The sequence below is a fragment of the Xiphophorus maculatus genome, chromosome 18 (assembly GCF_002775205.1).
Source record: "Xiphophorus maculatus strain JP 163 A chromosome 18, X_maculatus-5.0-male, whole genome shotgun sequence".
Lineage (NCBI taxonomy): Eukaryota > Metazoa > Chordata > Actinopteri > Cyprinodontiformes > Poeciliidae > Xiphophorus > Xiphophorus maculatus.
Window position 1 is genome coordinate 3665725 of NC_036460.1, and position 20058 is coordinate 3685782.

General features: G+C 36.6%; 1 protein-coding gene across 1 annotated transcript; it reads right to left on the minus strand.

Moving 5' to 3' along the window:
• Positions 1 to 14139: 14139 nt before the first annotated feature.
• LOC111611971 (DNA-directed RNA polymerase I subunit RPA34-like) lies at positions 14140 to 19965 on the minus strand. Its single transcript, XM_023351291.1, has 3 exons — positions 19782 to 19965; positions 18075 to 18219; positions 14140 to 15678 (listed from the first exon to the last, which is right to left on the minus strand). The coding sequence occupies exons 1-3, from the start codon at positions 19864 to 19866 to the stop codon at positions 14892 to 14894; spliced, it is 1017 nt and encodes a 338-aa protein (XP_023207059.1). The 5' UTR covers positions 19867 to 19965; the 3' UTR covers positions 14140 to 14891.
• Between the last annotated feature and the right edge of the window lie 93 nt (positions 19966 to 20058).

Sequence of the window (20058 nt, forward strand, 5' to 3'; positions counted from 1 at the left end):
TGGAGTAAAATGTCTGGATTTTCTTCCCACTGAATGAAAAACAAACATGTTTTAACCAAACATTCACCAGACTCACACCTGCAGTTTCTGTTAAAGTTTGTAAAGATTTTTATTGATAGAAACTGATCTGGTACAATTTCATTTGTTATTTTTTGTTACTTGTATGAATTATTGTTATTTTCATCCTTAAAAACACCCAAATTTCCACTTAACTTTACATTTTGGTCCATCTAATGATACTATTTTAAAATATTAAATGATTGATAACTTGATCAGTTTCTCTGTACTTAACTTTTCACCAAATACTTTTTTATTCTTACTTGAGTAATTTCTGGATACTTTTTACATTTACTTGAGTAAAACTATGTTGAAGTAGTGATACTCTGACTTGGGTAGAGTTTTTTGGTACTCTACTCACCTCTGACCTTAAAAAATGGCCAACGCTGCTGCCAAGTGTTAGAAGTTTTCCTGTCACCTGGTCCCGGGTGGTTCTGGGAAATGGAGTCCAGAAGAAGCAGACGGTTTTCTGTCGGGACAGTCGAGGCACAGAGGGTCAGTTTATGCAACAATCCGGCGTCAGCTAAATCCTCTTTACATAAGTCAGCTTATGGAGCAGCAGACTTTCTGAAAAATCACTCTGTTATTATCACTGAAAACCAAATTAAAGTATGCTGCAATTACTCAAGTATTAAACACAATTAAAACATTTTTTATGAAGCATTTAGATGCATAAATGTTTCACATATCTGACTGTGTGGAAAGCAGTAAGTTGCACTATAAGGAGAGGAAGCGACACTCCTGCCATCATGCTGACCTGTTTCAGTTACGTAACATCCAGAGCAGAATCGCATTTCAAATGTCTGAACAGCAGGATTTTATAAAGACACATGGAGGTCAGAAAAACCCTGAGAATTCATTTAAACAGTTTTATTAATATACCTGTTTAATAAAACTGAACATTCACACTCATTTTCAATATTTTATTTAGGAATGGACCTCGAGGTTTATTGTTAATATTTAATATTGCGATCACTGCACTTCCATAACGTGACAGAATTATGTTTTCACATTTGACAACTTTTCCAGCTGCTTTTTAATTTTATATTATTTTATAAATACTGTTAACCAAAGTTAACAGCAATATTTAGGTTAATTTACTCTGTCATACAGAATGAAATGAGTGTTCATTTTTAAGGTCATATTTTCACCATGTTAGTCCTACATTTATTAATGTCAGAGTTCTAAATTAAATATTTCATTTGAAAGCTAAATACTTTGTTTGCAAACTAAATATTTTGCTACAAATTAAACATTTGTTTTTCTCAGTATGTATGTAGTTCCAAATGTTTTATTAAAAAAGAAAAACAATTTCCAAACTAAACATTTAATTGCCCTCTCTATAACACACACACACACACACAAAAGGACTCGTTGCCATAGCAACTGACAGCAATGCCACTGTATATTTCAAAATTTGATACCAAAAAACACAAACATTTCCCACACAAAGAACAGAACTTTCAGTCCATTACTTCTTAATAAGTGATTGCTGTTGTAGATTAGCTACCGCTGCTGTTAGCCAAGCTAATGGGGGCGGGATCTTACACACCTGACGTCATAGTTTGGTGTGTATTTTTTTAGTTAAAGCATCCAGAGGTTCGTTCTGCCACTGATGTTTGATATATGTTCTATTACCAACCTGGAAACTTATCACAAGTGTCGTCATTTGTCTCTGCTGACGTCAATACTGGTTTGCAAGTCTAATGTCTTGTTAATGTAAATGTTGGACTTTACACCCGGAGGTCACAGACAGATGAAGGTGGAACACAAACCATGCAGATATTCCTGCAACGTCAGCAGTTCGGGACCAGCTGAAGGGCCCTGAAGGTGAAGCGTTTGTTTCAGTGATTGATCTGCAGATCTTCAGTAATGATCTGGGGTTAATCACTGAAGGAACGAGATCACAGAGTTCCTCTGAGACAAGGTGAGACACCCAGAAGAAGCTACGATCTGGAGCTTCAGAGGATTTCTTCTTAGTTTAATTTTATCCCAGTAAGTAAAATAATATTCCGAAACTAAATATTTTAATAAATATTTAGCTTGCTAACTGAATATTTAGGTTGCTAGCTAAATATTTAGCTAAAATAAATATTTACTTGTAACTAAATAGCTTGCTAACTCAATATTTACATTGCTAGCTACATATTTAGCTAAAGCAAATATTTATTTTAACTACATATTTAGTTTGCTAACTCAATATTTAGGTAGCTGGCTAAATATTTAGCTAAACTAAATATTTGCTTTTGAACTTGATACTTAGTTTGGAAAATCGGTATTTAGTTTGGAACTAAAATAGTTAGCAATATAAATATTTTATTTTGAAGCAAACATTTAGTTTGAAAACTAAATATTTAGCTCAGACTTAAAACATTTAGATGGTAACTAAATATTTAGCTTGCTAGCCACTTAGCTAAGTGGATAGAACCAATAATATAGACAAATATTTGTAAATGGTTTAGCCACTTAGCTACATGCTAGCTTGTTGGCTAGCATGTAGCTGGTAAGGGAAATATTTAGCGTGTGAATTAATATTTATTCTGGAACTCTGACATTTATAAATGTGAAATAACACGGTGAAAATGTGACTTTTATCTCAGTAAGTAAAATAGTATTTTGAAATAAACTTTTATTTATATACAGTTGCAACGTCATGCGTGCAAGATCCCGTCCTCGATTTCCCAACTAAGGGCAAAAAACCTGCTAACTAGCGATGACCGTCATTGGTTTTTGCTGTCGAGTTGTCAAAATAACGCTAAATCTAAAATTTACGTAATATATGTAATTCGGTGTGTTTCGGTTCAGTTATGTCAACTTTCTGATCAGAGCATGTGTTTAAATTAGGTAATCAACTACTGTGGTCAGTCGATCACTTATTAAACCTTTAACTTCACTTTCATTAATCATGTACACATCTACAAACATTTTATGTCATAAAGTAACATACCTTGTGTCTGATGTCAACCAGAAGAAGAAAATTACTTTAAACTCAGCAAATTTAACGTTTGGCAAACGGAGAAGTTGGATTTACTTCCGCTAACTGTAATACTGCCAAAATAAAAGCTGGAATTTCAAAATAAAACACGAGGTACTTCAAAATTTTACAATTAAATTACCAAGCGTGAAACAACCATTTAAATATTTTTTCCAATATTATCGGTTCTTTACGCTGATACTAACTGTTGTACAAAGATAACCAACGAAAATTGAAAATACTTATATAAATAATGTCAGAAAACAAATAAACCAGCGCCATAAGAACAAATAAATACTCCCGAAAATCTTCAAGACATGTGGAAAGCAACTGTTAAGGACCCCTTTAATATGCACCAAGATAGTCTGAATGCTTGGAAAGTAAATATAAAAAAGAAAGGATGAAGTAAAATATTTTCACAACACTATGGATTCCTACATAGCACTTTTAATCTGTTTCGAATGTTGTTGAAGGAAGCATTTGTGGAGTTAAAATATTGCTTCTGAGCAAAAATGTGAAAATTTACTTTCAAACATTTTTATGTATTTGTTCAAAGTAAATGTAATTATAGAGGAGCTCAAAATTGCAAAACCCATCTTTAGGCTGCAACTGAACATGATGCGGATATGTGTGGGGGGTTTTTTCAAAGAAAAATGAAAGTAATAAAAGCTAAAGATATGCTTTTCATTATTTGAAACATTTTCTAAATGTTATGAAAATTGAATGTGTTTTTTGAAATACTAATTTGAATTTTTAAATATTTTTTACACCATTTCATCTGTTTTCAAATAAATAAATAATAATATTTTGGCCCATCATTGCCGTTTCCAGCTTCTCTGTGATCACAGAGCATCATCTCTGTCTGCATCCGCCATGAAGGTCAAGCCAAGGAGCTTCACACATTCACAAAAAAATAAATAAATGAATAAGTCATTTAAAACACACTCGCATTGTTCCAGGAATCCATGCATGAACCGCGATTCTGCAACACACCAACAACCTGCACCAATCCGCCTCTTACCGCAGCTTTAATACACCAAGACTCTGTTAAATTAAAAAAAAAAACAGCTTTCAGGGTATCGAGCGATCCAAACAATAGGGGGAACTGGCATTGGGGTTTCCATGGCAACTGCAGCAAGCTGCTAAGAGGGCTGCTTTGATAACATATGTCAGACTTGACTGCTTTGATCACAGTGAGCCTAGCAACAGATTCTGAGCCTGAAATGCAAAGAAAACTCCAAAAACTCACAAAAAAGAAACAATCAGATTATTCCTTTTATGTTCATAATTCTCCAAAATATGATTTAATCTGTAGCGATCAGAGCAGTTTCTGTAAATTAGGGATTTCCAAATACAATGAAAAATAAAAAACTCATAATTCCTGTAAATGCAGCTGCAGCTTTAAGAGTACAGAGTGTAAAATGTTGTCTTTTTCCTGCTCGTCTTCATGTCTGTAGCGACTGAACTCCCGTTTGTCTCTGCAGCATCAGCGACGGTGGCGGCGTTGGGTTGGGTTGGGTGGGCGGCTTATACCGCAGCGGCTCGGCGCTGCATCACTGCCACACGCAACACGAGGAGCGGGGACAAACAAGGAGGCAGACAGATGAAAATAATTGGGAGAAAAGCGAGGATGGGAAGATGTTTCTTAGGGAGGAAGACGGATGCGTCAGGCAGAAACATTAGTATGCAACCAAGTTGTTGGTTCAGTTACACAAGAACAAAAACGCCTCAACCATCCAGTTATTGCTCAACTTATTGACATATCTGGCAACATAGATGGGTAGCTGCACTTTAGTTTCACTCCAGGCCTTGACAGCAGCTGGCTGCAAGTTTTAGTTGATTACACTGCAAAAACATAAAGTCTTGCCAAGTATTTTTAGTGCAAATAACTTAGTAGACTTAAAAAGCGACTAAACGAAATTCGAAGTTTTAAGCAAGACATAGGAGCTTGTTTTAATCCAAATACCAAAGTTATTTACATTTCATAAGAATTGCCATAAAATGATGTGATTTTCTTTAGAGTTCTGATAAATATCTGAATGTTTTATTGTTGTTTTATTGAATCTTTTGTTATTTTTACCATTGTGTGTTGATTTGGACTTCTGAAATTCATCAAATTTTGTCAGAAAAAATTGCTGGAGTAAATATCAAGATTCACTATACAAAAAGCACTGTATAAGAAGATCTGATTTTAATTTGAAGAAACTTATGAAAAACAAAACAAAAAATCAAATCTAAAACAAGAAAACTTCACTTTGATTTAATGTTGTACAGAGAAAACAAAGTCTGCCCGTTTTCAGCTGCAAAATACAAAAACTGCTTTAGAAAACAACATAAAGTCTGCATTATATCACTTTTATTAAAAGTTTTAATTACAAATATCTACCTAAAAGTCTTTATATATCTCATATTTCTCTCCCAAAGAACCAGAGTTTTTCCTAATCTTTAAAGTGGTCCAGATAAATCGTTCTCCAGCGTTTCCAAAGGTCTTTCAAAGGACTTTGGCTCCATTTCAGCCCAGAGTTTGACCCGTTTCAATTTGTCTTGAGCCACTTTACTTTCACCAGTAAATCATTTAAGAAGAATCCACAACCCCTGAACCTTTCCCCATTTTCTACTTTAATTAAAACCTATCAAACTCAAACCTGGCCATTATGGAAGAAACTGTGAGAAGAAAGTTGTTGTTGAAAGAAAGACGTCGGTTTCTTTTGCAGCAGACTAATCTGTGAGGGAAAACTGGGATGAACTCGTCTCAATTCCGCGATTCAAAATGGCCGCTCCTCGCATCAACATTAGAAATTCTGTATTTTTGTATGACTATAACTTTGTGAGTATTTTACACTTATTACTTAAGTCATTTTGTATTCTTGAAGGTGAAAGTTATTTTTTGTACTCAAGTACATTACAAAACTTGTGCTTTTACTTTTACTACAATATTTTTTCATACACAAGTATCTGTATTAGTGCTGCTGTAAAACAATATTCTAGCAATCGAGTACTCTATCAATTATTATTACCATTAATCGAGTAACCAGAAAAATCGAATCATGTTAAGCAATTGAAGGATGCTTATTGGCTGCCCAACAAATGATAAAAACCCGGAAAATTGGACGTTATGCTACTAGCACTTAGCAACATCTCATAGGCGGAAGTGAGAGCGCTGCCCAACACAAATAATGACCCGGCCGGAACACGGTGCACTAAATAATAAAACATAATTTAACAAAGCTTCAAGGCAGATTAATTTTCCTAGAGAAATTTTAATAATTGAAGTACTCAAATCATACGAGGAATCGCTGCAGCCCTAATCTACTTCTACTTAAGTACAGAACTACTTTTGACACATGTGTCAAATTACATCCATAACATTAAGATAAATATCAGAGATATTTACTGTAGTACTTACTGCCAAACTAACAAAATTAGCTTAGCTAATGTAGCTTTTATCTGCTAGCTAACACGGACACTTACCAAGATGGCGGTTCTTGTGGGAAACGAGTTTCAGTTCCTCTGCTGCAGATTTTCAATTCTTTTTGTTTTATTTAATTTTTTATTATTATTATTTCTTCTTTAGAGTGCGGTTGTGTGTTTATGTGTCTACTGGTTTGATTTGAAGTGTGTGTGTGTGTGTGTGTGTGGGGGGGGGGGAGGGGGGGGGGTCTTTAAAGACATTGATGATCTCCCCCCCTCGCCCCCTCCCTCTCTCTCTGCGGTCCTCGGCACGTCTCGGTTGCCATGGCAGCGCTCGCATTGCTGCAGGCTGGCTGTAGCGCGGCGCGCAGGTTGAAAAGGAAAGCAAAAGAGGGAGAGGGATCACTGCGGAGGGAGGGAGGGGCGGAACGGGCGAGAATATGTTTTCCAATTCATTACCCCTACACCAAACCCCCCCACAAAAAAACACTCCAAAAAAAACAACAACACAAAAACAGGAACCACCCCCCCCCCTCAGACCTGGCAGGGCGGCAGAAAGGCCTCGGCCTGCTCAGTAGTCCACACACGTTGGATCTAAACTTCAGACTGCATTTATTATTCATCCCCGTCTTCTTCCAGGGCAGACAGCTCTGCAGCCGAGCACACACACACACACACACACACACACACACACACACACACACACACACACACACACGCACACACACACACACACACACACACACACACACACACACACACACACACACACTGAGACATAAATTGCATCAGTCTACTGCCTTTAGATATAATGTATTACAGTGCAGAATGAGCCTGCTGCATGATTACCGCCTGCAGAAGGAGACGCCTCAATTCACCCAAACATGCGGACTTTCATCTTGTCTTCTGTCAAATTCAGACAAGTTTTCTTTTAACTTAATTTTTTTTTTTTTTTGCTATTATTTCTTCCCAATATTAATACTGTGTTCATATGCAGCTCTGGTGCTCTACACTGCAAAAACACAAAATCCTACCAAGTACTTTGGGTTTAGTTTCTAGTGCAAATATCTTAGTACGCTACACTAATTTACAAGTAACTTTTCAGCAAGATACAGGAGAACGCTTAAAGTCAATAATTTCTTAATATTGATTAAAAACTTCTGGTTCCACTTGCAGATTATTTCAGTTATAACAAGACATTTTACCCATGTTGTAACTGAAATAATCTGCAAGTCGAACCAGAATTATTTAATCAATATTAAGGAATTATTTACATAAAACAAGCTCACATCGTATTGAAAAGTTACTTGTGACTTAGTTTACCGTCTTAAGATATGAGCACTGAAAACTATACCAAAAATCCGAAAAACTCAAGAAGATTTTGTGGGTTTTTAGTGTTTCAAACGTGGTTGAAGAACGTGTCTTTGTACCCACACAATTTCCATGTAGATTTTGGTCCTAAAACTGGATAAATGTTTCTATAAAATGTTTTATAATTATATTTTAACTTTTATTTAAGAATAATTTGTTATATTAAAATATGAATACTTTGATCAAAATTTGGGTCTTTTATGCTTGAAATTACTTCAGTACACTGAAAAAAACACAATCTTACCAAGTATTTTTTTTTATTTTTGATCTAGTTTTTAGTGGAAATATTGTAGGATGTTTAAAATAAGACAAAACGAACTTGTAAGTAAATTTTCAGCAAGAAAAAGGAGCTTGTTTCAAATCAATAGTTTCTTAATACTGAAGAAAAGTTCTATTTCCAGTGGCAGATTATTTCATTTTTCCCGTGTTAAAAGTGAAATAATCTGCCAGTGACTTAAAAGAAGTTTTACTTCCTGATTTAATGCCTTGAAATTGGGCCTCTGTCTCTTTAAGGAGCTCCTGTTCTTTCTGAAGCTCTGCCTTCCCAACATGGCTCCTCTACTAATGTTTTTTTTTTACCAGCGTTACTCTGAGAAGTAGCGTCTATAGTGAGATCAGCAGTTCCACCAGGTGTTTGCTAATTGCTGCTGGCTAGTCTGAAGGAGCTGAGTGGGGGAATTAGACGCTTGGAAACTGCAGCTTTGAGGAGAAGCTGCACCTCGAAGGCGGGGCTAGGTCCATCCAGGTGTTTTACAGCTGAGTAGTTGCCATGGAAATTAAAGGATTTATGAAACATCCATGAAAAAATCAAGGTAACACTCCATGTTTGTTGTTGATGTGGGAGTAACTTTATAATATGATGTAAAGTTAAAAAAGAGGAAAGTTGACATAATACTGCTTCTTTAAGCTTTTTCTTGTCCTTATAGTTGTTTTTCTGCAGCTTCTCCTTCATCATCAGATGTCAACCTGACCTCCTCAAACACGAACATGAACCTGTTCTGATGACCTTTTGACCCCTGGGCTTCCATACTGAGCAGCGACCGCAGTGCATTCAAGGAATGAAGCCACTCAGGCGTGATCCTGCATGCATGGAGACCTGGAGCTGAATTCAACCTCAATATTCTGACTTTTTAAAGTTCATTTTAAATGTAACTTTCCTGCGTCTTTATGTTTTGTTTCTTGTCTTGTAATGAAAAGTGAATCAAGAACGTGAGGAAATCTATTTCTTTCTAGATTAAATCGCTTAGCAACAGCATGCTCCAATATCGGTTTGCCTTTGTATAAATTACGTCAATCGGGACATAAAAATAGAAAATGATCATATGATGGCAACTTTGACTTTGATTTTTGCTTTTTTGTTCACCAGATTTTTCCAGTGTTTGAAATGCTAAATGTATTCGCAGATGTGTGAGCTGCAGCTCATGTTTCTTAATTTTTCATCATATCGTTGTTGACACTCTGAAGCCGTGCATTTTCCTTCAGTGATCTTCCAACATAGCAAAAAAATAAAATTACTGCAACATTTATTTTGGTAATTTCAATTTGCACAATTCTGTGGTTAACAGAAACACAGAAAATGCTTCACACTATCATTGACCACATATCTGCACAATTTGACATTTTGAAAATAAATTTGCTTAATGAAAAAAATGGTAATTTCTCATTTTTTGATAAAAGGTTTGGAGCTAGCATGTGGCGGAGTTTTTGCTTTACCAAAATTGGTGTATTTTGCAAAACTGCAACGGAAACAATTTTTGCGTATCACGAGTCACATGATCAACGACAGGATGTTACCACTGGTGGAAACCATGAAGAAGAAGAAAATATGTGGCTGGAGATTTTAAAGAAACATAATTGTAAAATGTATTTACTGTGCTCCTACAAAATATTTAAAACTCAGACCTGAACATTTAGAGACACAAAATACAATTACAAAGTCAGTCTTCTATCACCTGGAGAATATTTCCAGGATTAAAGGAATAATGTCACTGCAAGACTCTTTAGTCACATTGGTAACTGCAACAGTAGCTGTGTTTCCATTGACCTTAAAAGTGCACAAGTTGGATTTATAAAAATAAATTTGTTTAATGGAAACGCAGCAATTTCTAACAAAATTGTATTTTTTGATTAAAAAAGTTGTTGTGCTGAGATGAGGTGGTTTTCTTGGCTGCATAAAAATTTGTGTATTTCGTAAAACTGCAATGGAAGCACTTGTTTCGCATCACAACAGTCACATGATCAACAACAGGATGTTACTACTGGCGGAAACCATGAAGAAGACGACAGGAAGTGGTAGGAGGAGTATGGCGTAGCGTGTTTTTTAAAGATAAGTGAACAAACTTATTCAACTTTGATTTTAATTGTGTTTCTCATTTAATCAAAACACCACAAAAGCAAAATTGTGTTTTTTGGACATTAGCAGAATGTCAACACTTTTCATTTCTGTGTTGAAAGTGTTTTTTGTTTTGGGAATTTTCTAATATTAATTGTATTTTTATTCAACTGTAAACAAAAAATCATCATAATTAACAAAAATAAAGGCTTGAAAACATCCATCTTATTGAGTCAATATGTTTCACTTAGTTACTGTAGTTAATTGAATTAAACTGCTTTTACTCTGATTTATTGAATATGACACAGAAGTGTTACTGACAAATTTAATAAGTGCTCAGAAACCAAAAAGAGTTTTATTTAAAGTTAAAATTTTTTTCTTTAAAAGACACTCTGCTCAACTCAACCTTTTCGCTGCAAATTAAAATTGTTTCACCTATTTTTCATCAGGTTCTACAGAGTCCTGCTAATGACCCAGTTACTCCAGGTGTGCTGAAACTCCTCCCGTGAACTGAACCTATAAATAAATTCAGCAAGAACAAATAGCACCTGTTCATAAAGATGAGCCACAATTAAACCTGAGGACATATACAGTATGTTTTCTCCGCTGAATTAAACAGATTTACCATCAGCAGAGAAAAGCACCGACTTCCACCATTAGGCACAAGGTTTGTTATTTTTTTGTGTTTTTTTTTTCTTGTCAAAGAATTTTAAAAATCAGGTTTTTATTCTAACTTTATAAAATTATGAGTGAATAATTAACAAAATTAAAAAATAATACATTCATAAGAGTAAATGTGACTGGCAGAATAAGACGAATGTCAAAAAGATTATTTTTTTTCTTAAAAGTGTCTAGAGCTAAGCTTGGGTTGCTAGGTGATGGGCAGAGTTCCGCTGGGGTTGCTAGGTGACGGGCAGAGCTCCGCTGGGGTTGCTAGGTGACGGGCAGAGCTCCACTGGGGTTGCTAGGTGACAGGCAGAGCTCCACTGGGGTTGCTAGGTGACAGGCAGAGCTCCACTGGGATTGCTAGGTGACGGGCAGAGCTCCACTGGGATTGCTAGGTGACGGGCAGAGCTCCACTGGGGTTGCTATGTGACGGGCAGAGCTCCACTGGGGTTGCTAGGTGACAGGCAGAGCTCCACTGGGGTTGCTATGTGACGGGCGGGGCGTGGCTGGGGTCAGTAGGTGAAGAGGCAGCGCCTGCTGATTTGTGACGTTACATTCTGGAGGTTTTTGAAACGCTTTGTTTTCCAGACACCAAAAAATATTAATTTACAGCCAAAACCCATTTGGCTGTTCTTTTATAAACACTTGGGCTGCTTTTAGAAACAGTAGAAACCCAAATGAAAGTATAAAAATGTGGAAAATGTGAGTTTTGCATAATACGCCACCTTTAGGTGGGAGCTCTTGCCGTTACACAACATCCATCTCAAGCAGAGGGAAAGCAAAATCTCACACACCTTCAACATACCTGCGAGGATACACACATCTCTGGCATTACTTCTGACTCACAGAGAGACTCTTCACCCAGACGCTGACATTTCTGGCTTTCCGCTTTACTGGCTGGCAGCTAAACCAACAAAATCTGCAGGATGAGCTGTTAGCACCATGGTGGATAAAAAAAGAAGCAGGAGTGAATTTCTGCCAAAAAATTTACCCTTCTGAGATTTTTTCAGTTTAATCTCAGAAATGTTCTTGTAAAAATGAGGAAATTTATGAGTTTTGAAAAGTCAGAAATTTTGCTAGAAGAAAATGGAGATTTTGAGATTGATTTCAGAAAATGTTATGAAAATACTTGGAAATTTCTGAGTTTGAAAAATCAAAAATAATCTTAAAAACAAACTCACAATTTTTCTAAGATTAATCTTAGAGCTTTTATAGAAAAAATAAGGAAATCTTTGAAGTCAAAATTTTTTGACTTTTGGAAACTCAGTTATAAAGTCAAAAATTTGCAAGAAAAAAAAAAGATTAGTTTCAGAATCTTTTTAAGAAACAAGAACAATTTTGAGTTACAAAAATGTAAACCTTGCTTGAAAAACACTCATAAATTTGAAATAAATTGCAGAATTTTCCAGAAAAAGTATGGCTGTGTTTGAAAAGTAAAAAATGTGCTAGGAAAAACTCATACATTTTGAGCTAAATTTCATAAATTTTCTGGAAAAATCTAAAATTTTCTGAGTTTGAAAAGTGGAAAATTTGTGAGAATTATTCTTTTTTTAATTTTCCAGAAAAAAACACAAGTTTGAAAAATCTAACATTTTCCAGCAAATTTTTGATTTTTCAAACCCAGAAAATTCTTTGATCAAATTCAGAAATTTCTTTGTTTTTTCTGAAAAATATCTGAGCTCAGACTTTTAGGGTTTTTTTCTCTCTTGCAAATATCCGATAGAGGTTTTTTCCTAGCAAATTTAAATTTTTTTCAAACTGACAAATTTCTTTGTTTTTCATCGAAAATTTCTGGGTTTTTGTAGCAAATTGTAACTTTTCAAACTCAAAAATGTCCTGGTTGTTTTTTCTGAGGTTTTTAGTGGAAATGTACTTCTTTGTGAATGTAGTGGCCCAATACGCCATCCTAGAGCTGCAAGCTGCTGCAAAGTCTGATCAGATGGACATGCTTCCTAGCCTGGGAGCATGAATGTGTGTGTGTGCGTGTGTGTGCGTGTGTGTGTGTGTGTACCACAGATGGTGAGGCTGTGAAAGCACCAGAGGTGCCTGAGCTCATTAGGAAGCAGGACCATACTCCGGTGCAGAGCGGAGAGAAGCAGGGTGGGGGTGATGCAGAGCCGAGCCTAAAATGTTTCACCTCAGACTCAAAGATCCGATGATTCTCCGTCTGCCGCCTCAGAAACCAACATTTACAAACTCTTCCTCTGCGATCAGACACCAGGAGGACATCCATCACATCTGTTGGGAGAAATAAGTGTTTAAAAGGTGAGAGGTTGTTCAGAGGCTGCAGGCTGAGCTGTGCGGCCCACAGGCCGGACTCTGGCGCCACCTACCGGCCACAGCAAGGATTCCTCCGCTGCGTCCGGGAAAAACGGAAGTTTTTAGAAAAAACGGCAAAGTTGATCAGGAAGTTGAAGTTTGCTATTAAATTAAATGCAGGGTTGGGTAGTAACTAGTTGCATTTACTAACTTTTTTGAAAAAACTTACTTGTAGGAGTATTTTTACTACGCTGTACTTTGAGTAATTTTATCATGAAGTATTTCTACTCTTACTTGAGTAAAATTTCTGGATTTTCTACCCAATGAATGAAAAACAAACATGTTTTAACCAAACATTCACCAGACAGAGACACACACCTGCAGTTTTTGTTAAAGTTTCATATTGAAAGATTTGGAAAAATTTTTGTTTTGTCTGATTTTATTTTTTGTTACTTAAATTATTGTCATTTTGATCCCTAAAACACCAAATTTTCCACTTAACTTGATATTTTGGTCCAAACCTTCATATTTATTTTAAAACTGAATTGAATAAAAAAAAGTTCGTTTCAGAGGACTTTATTGAGAGGAATCAGAGTAATGAAATTTTAATTAAAAACATTATTTAGCTGTTATTTATTTAGGATTTTCACTTTTCAGTCCATTTTTAGTCTTCAGTTTGTTTTAACCTGAGTTTTAATTTGCTGTATTATTTTTCTTATGTTCTAAATTCTCACTTTCTGTACAGCGTCAATTATTTTCCTGTTTTTGTATTTTTTTAAAAACCATAGTTTGAATCTACATTTTGTTGTTGGTGCACAGGAATTTCCTCAATCTGGGACAATAAAGGATACTTATTTATCCTTTTAAATGCTATTTTGTTGGGAATAAACCCACATTTCAAATGCTATCTCAGCATCCTGCATCACTTGGATGGAAAAGTCATTTAATCTTCTTTCATCCATGTTATTGTTGGATTTCATGGCCACAAATTTGGTTTTCATTCCTCCAGGATGAAATCACATTTTTAAGAAAACCTTTGGTCTGAATTCAAAACTGCAGTACAAAAAAAAGCACCAAACACTTTTTTCCCTCATTAAAAGTTTCTTTAATTTCTTTTTATTGTTTTTTGACCCAAATCATTCCTGAAAGCTTCGGCTGAAAAACCAACAGTAAATCTGTGGTTGTGCAAACAAACACACCGACAAAGAGCAAATCTAAGGCCATGAAATCCACCAGGAGTCGACAGGAACTGGACCAAACCGAGGAGATGCTTCCCCGTTTCCCATCCTGCCGCCTCGTCCAGCTGCTGTGACGGAAACTGGCCTTAAAGAGACAGTACGTAACCTTCACAAGAAATGTTTACAAAGTATTTATGGCTTAACACAGATACATTGTAAAAAATCCGAGCTCTTCTGCCTTCTCCCAGTGCCGACTACAAACAACCAATCAGAGCCAGGAGGCGGGTCTTAGCGCTGTCAATCACCTTCCCCCGAGAATGCTAAGGCTAGTTAGCGTAGCCATATCCAATGATGGTGGATAAACAGTTTTCTTGTAACGGTGAGTTGTTTGTCCGTCTCTAGCACTTTTAGCAGAATAAATGATAAATGAGATTGATTGACAGCGCTAAGCCCCGCCTCCAGACTCTGATTAGTTGGTTTTGGTCATTTCTTCTGGTGTCAGTAGCAGCTCAGGGATGAGGTGGAGGAGATCAATCTTTTCAGAGAATATCTGTCTCATAAACGTGAAAGAATCCTTTTTTATAAATGTTACATGCTGCAGCTTTAAGCGTTTACGTCTGAAGACTTTCAAAGATGGAGGGAATCAGGAGTGAACGTCCTCCTCAGTTCTGCTTTTCTTCTTCTTCTTCCTCTTCCCTGAACTCTCTGCTGCGTCGCCATATAGAACGTCCAGCGGCTCACATTTCACAGAACCTGGTTCCACTTTAACTTTCACGCTGGGCTCCAGTCCTTCCTCAACCTCCTCCCGCTCCCTGTCCTTCTTCTTCTTCTTCTTCTTCTTCATTGTCTTCTCCTCTCCGAAAGGAAGCCCCGCCGCTGTCGCTTCGTCCAGATTTTCGTCGGATGGTTCCTGTTTCATCTGCAGCAACAGTTCCGCTTCTTCCGACTTTATCCGCTTCTCTTTCTTCTTCTTCTTTTTCCTCTTCCTGCCTTCCTCCTCCTCGTCATCATCACCCACCCGGCCTCCATCTTCTACGAACTGCTTCATCACCAGCGGCCGCAGCGTCGTCGACGACGGCCCGAACGCGGCTCCGTCCGCCTCGTTCTCCGCCACGTAGGTGAGCTTTGGAGTCTTGCTGCCGAACGGGTGGAACCGCTGCTTGAGGCCGGCCGGGACGGCGGGCGCCGGGGCGGCCGGCACGACGTGTGGCGCCTGCTCGCCGCTAGCGTCCCCGTAGCTCTCGCAGATGTTCAGCAGGCCGGAAAAGGCCGGAGCGAAGACGAAGCCGTCCGACGTCCGGCTGTCGCTGGTGAGCAGATGAAGGTCGTTGGGGCGGGACGACGCCAGGACGCTGTAGCTCTGCTGGACCGGTCCAACCGGAACCTTCAGGGTCTGGAGACCCGACAGGGGAACCTGGACGCCGCTGAAGCTGCAGGGAAAACAAGTGGAGAGTTGGAATACACATTTTGTCTAATGTCAAATACCCTAGTATACTTAAATTAAGATAACTACATTTTCAGCAAAATATAGCAGCTTGTTTTAAGTCAATAATTCCTTAATATTGATGAAAAAGTTCTAGGAAGTTCCACTGGTAGAATATTTCACTTATAACAAGACATTTTTCCCATGTTACAACGGAAATTATCTGCCAGTGGAACTAAAACTGGGTTGCTAAGTAACGGGCGGTGCTTGGCTGGGGTTGCTAGGTAACGGTGCAGCTAGAACTTTATCAACATTAAGAAAAGATTGACTTAAAACAAGCTCTTATATTTCGCTGAAAAGTTACTTGTAAGTTTGTTTTGTCTTATTTCAAGTGTAACAAATATTTAAACAAGAAACTAGAGTAGAAACACTTGGAAAGATTTCAACAGGAAAGATTTCTAAGAACATGGACATTTGTGTGGGTAGGTTGTTCTCTAACATTACACTGCAAAAACAAAATCTTATCAAATTTATTGAATGTAATACAGACCGCTACAAGAGATCTTTCCTGCCAACACCAATTAAAATATACAACAACTCTTTGAAGAGTTACAACATTTAATTTCCCTTTGGGATTAATAAAGTATTTCTGAATTTTTAATTTTCTTTGAAATATTTCCTGTTCGCTGCAAAACACAAAATCTTTGGTCTAGTTTCTTCTGAAAATATCTTAGTACACTTTAAATAAGGCAAAACTAACTTACAAGTAACTTCTTAGCAAAATAGGAGCTTGTTTTAAGTCTAATTAATTAACATTGATGAAAAAGTTCTAGTTCCACTGGTAGAACATTTAACTTATAACAAGACATTTTTCTCATGTTATAAGTGAAATAATCAGCGTTCTGACTGATCTTTTACGCAGACCTGTTGCAGTAATCAATGCAACTACAGAAACACATGGATGAGTTCCTCTAATCCTGGAAACGTTCTCCAGGTGATAGAAGGCCGACTTTGTAACCGTCTCTATGTGTCCTGAAGGTTCAGGTCAGAGTTCATCCTGATCTCTAGTTTAAAGCTGTAATAACTGAAGCTGTGCGTTTTCTCTAGATCGTTCCTCTGTAGGTCCAAAAATAATAACTTTAGTTTAGTTTCTGTTCAGCCGGAGAAAGTTTTGGCACATCAACACAATTACCTGTTCTTAGCTTCTGTTCACTGATTGGACGGTTCAATGGTCACCTGGTGACATCATAATGTAGAGCTGTGTATCATCTGTGTATTTATAGTAACTATTGTAATTTCTTGACATAACCGGAGCTCAGAGCCGGCCCAAGGCAATGCAAGTTAAATGGCTGCTTAGGGCCCCTAAAACACCAAGCTATAATGAAGATTTTTAAATAACATTGAAAAATACAAATTAAATGCCATTACATATGGGAAAAGTAGTTCCATATTATTTTATAGATGGTACACATATAATAGGTTAAACTCTTCCTCCTGTCACGTTTATATTAAACTTCTTAACTTGTTTACTGTAAATTCAATGTTTTTCTGCTGCCGTTTCTTTCAAATAATTGAAATAATATGTGACCATTTAAATACCACTCTGCATTTCAAAATCCTAATTATTATTTTATTGTTTGCTACTTCTGTAAGGTTAAAATCAATAGACATGATAACAACAGCCTGATGTAAGCTAGTTACAAATGACGCTAACGGTAGCCGGTATGCTACATACAGGCCAGTAGAGTCGCTTAGGATCGATGAAGCACCTGGTGTTGACATGTTGGTATAAAGGGCCTCAACAATGACAATATGCTAAAAGCATGGGGCTAGCTCTGCCTGAGCTAACAGGAGCATGTAGATAACAGGGGTCCCAGGACTGAACCTTGTGGAACGCCACATGTAATTTTTCTCCATTCAAATGACAAGTTGACTCAAACAGTCAAATACTGGTCATCCATGTCTTTATCATGGGAAACCAATAAATGTAGATGGAAATTATGGGTGCAACTTATTCATTTGAAATGAAACCAACATTTTACAATTGAGAAGATGACAAACAGGAAGGAAATTAAGGTTTATTTTAAAAATATCTTCATAAAAATAGCGATTAAAAAAACAAAACAAACTCGTTGAACATAAAGTCTTTGTGGACTGGATTGAACCAAGATCTCCTCACCAGCTGCTATTGTTCTATAAAATCTAAAAGTGGCCAGTAAACTACGGCAGAAAAACTGACAATCATCCCTGACTGAGTTCTGAGAGGATTTTCAACCTCACGTTCCCGGCTGAAACGGAACAACAGCGAGAGAAAACCGCAAGGACAACCCTTCATTTCCATTTAAGTTCTTGTAAAGATGGGAATGCATGATAACGGACGCAAGGAGCACAGGCTGTACCTACCAGTGGGGGTCGAAGCTGGCAGGAGCTTTAATGAGCCACAACTCATTCTCGTTGTTCCTCAGATTGTCTGCCAGCGTGCTGCTGCAGGGGACGTGGCAGAAAGACACAAAGTCCTCAGGACACTCCAACCGCGCGGTCTTCCTCGCTGCAGAAACAAACAAGCAATTCTTCATTAAATAAGAATTAGAAAGCGGAGGATCTGTCAGCTTAGGACTATGTGGGAAAACGCTTCCACGTGTTTTTGTTTTGTTTTTATTGGGATGTTTTGTGAGGGACAAACACAAATAAAAATCTGAAAAGTGAGGGAATTTTATTCAATTATGGTGTCAAAATGCACAAAAACTTCACTGTAAAAACACAAAATCTTACTGAGTATTTTTACTCTAGTTTCTAGTGCAAATATTTTAGTGCACTTCAAGTAAAATAAAACTAACTTATAAATAACTTCTCAGCAAGATGTAGGAGCTTAGTTTAAGTCAATAATTCCTTAATGTTGATGAAAAATCCCATTGGCAGATTATTTCTAGACCCGTCGCAATAAACAATAAATCAATTAATCCCATGAAAAATTAGAACGAAATCAATCATTTCCACGATTTATTGTTTTTCTCTTTTCCCACTAAAAACTGGGTGATAAAAGTCTTCAGTTTGGTGCTTTGGTCTCAACTAGCCCTTTTTTTGAAGAGCAATTTTGTTTACAAAGACTTCATAATTCATTTTATTTGTTGTTTTATTTATTTTGGATACTTAAAATGTATTCCAGTTCCAGTGTTAAATGATCATTATAATTTAAAGTTATTGATACTTGGTAATGCAAGACCATTATATTGCTTGAAAATGGTTTAAAAACAACAATATTAATTGCAATAACTTCTGGGACACTTTATCATTCACAAAAAAATATTGTGACAAGTCTATTTGTTTCACTTATAACATGGGAAAATTATAAGTGAAATATTCTACCAATGGACCTAGCACTTTTTATCAATATCAAGGAATTACTGACTTAAAACAAGTTACTTGTAAGTTAGTTTTGTTTTATTTCAAGTTTCCTAAAATATTTGCACAAAAACTAGACCAAAAAAACTTTTTTGCAGTGTACCAAAGTAATTTTTAGGATAAAGGATCAAAGCTTTTGAAGTAAGTATTCATTTTAACAAGAAATTAGTCTTAAAGGAAAGCTAAAATGTCATAATAAAACATTTTATAGACTTTTTTTTTTCATTTTTAGGAACAAAGTCTACATAAAATGTATTAGGTTACAAAAAGACACTTTTCACTGCAAAAACACTAAATTTCACCAAATATTTTTGGTCTTGTTTCCAGTTGAATTAAGACAAACTTAAAAGTAACTTTTCGGCAACATATAAGAGCTTGTTTAAAGTCATTAACTTCTTAATGACTTAAAACATTAAGTCATTAATGAAAAAGTGCTAGTTCCACTTGGTAAGAAATGTATGGAATGAATTACCGCCATCTACTGGCATGGAGTGTGTCTCAAACTGTATTATTTTATACATAAATTATCAGTATTCGTATTTAATTAAGCAACTTTGTTGATTAACAACACGCATAGTCAAAATAGTTATCTCTAATTCATACTGAAAGTGTAGTAATATTGTAATATTAACTTTTTGGTCTGAGATAACATTTTAAAACCCATTTCTTTTTGCACCAACTTAGCTTAAATTACATCCGTCTGCTTACCGGGTTCTTTCTGCCGTTTTGTTGTTTCCGTGGCAACATTATCCGTTTCATCTTCGCTCGAAGACGAAGAAATGTCTTTTGGCATGTTTTATAGTTCAAAAATTACTGCTAACGTTATAACTCACAGCGTTTTTTAGCTCAACACACATGGCTCTGAGGTGGGAATGAACATGTGTTGACACAAAGTGAACCCAGACTTGGAGTACGTCCGGGTCACGGTGGATTGTAGTTCCACCTCCCGGTTTGATGGTAGTGTCTGAGTCGGTAGCGCCGATCA

Excerpts from the sequence above, each read along its gene's own strand:
- LOC111611971 (XM_023351291.1), bottom strand. The coding sequence starts at position 19,866 with ATGCCAAAAGACATTTCTTCGTCTTCGAGCGAAGATGAAACGGATAAT. Across the intron at positions 18,220-19,781 it reads AAAACGGCAGAAAGAACCCG|CGAGGAAGACCGCGCGGTTG; the intron begins GTAAGCAGACGG and ends TTGTTTCTGCAG. Across the intron at positions 15,679-18,074 it reads GCCAGCTTCGACCCCCACTG|CTTCAGCGGCGTCCAGGTTC; the intron begins GTAGGTACAGCC and ends TTTTCCCTGCAG.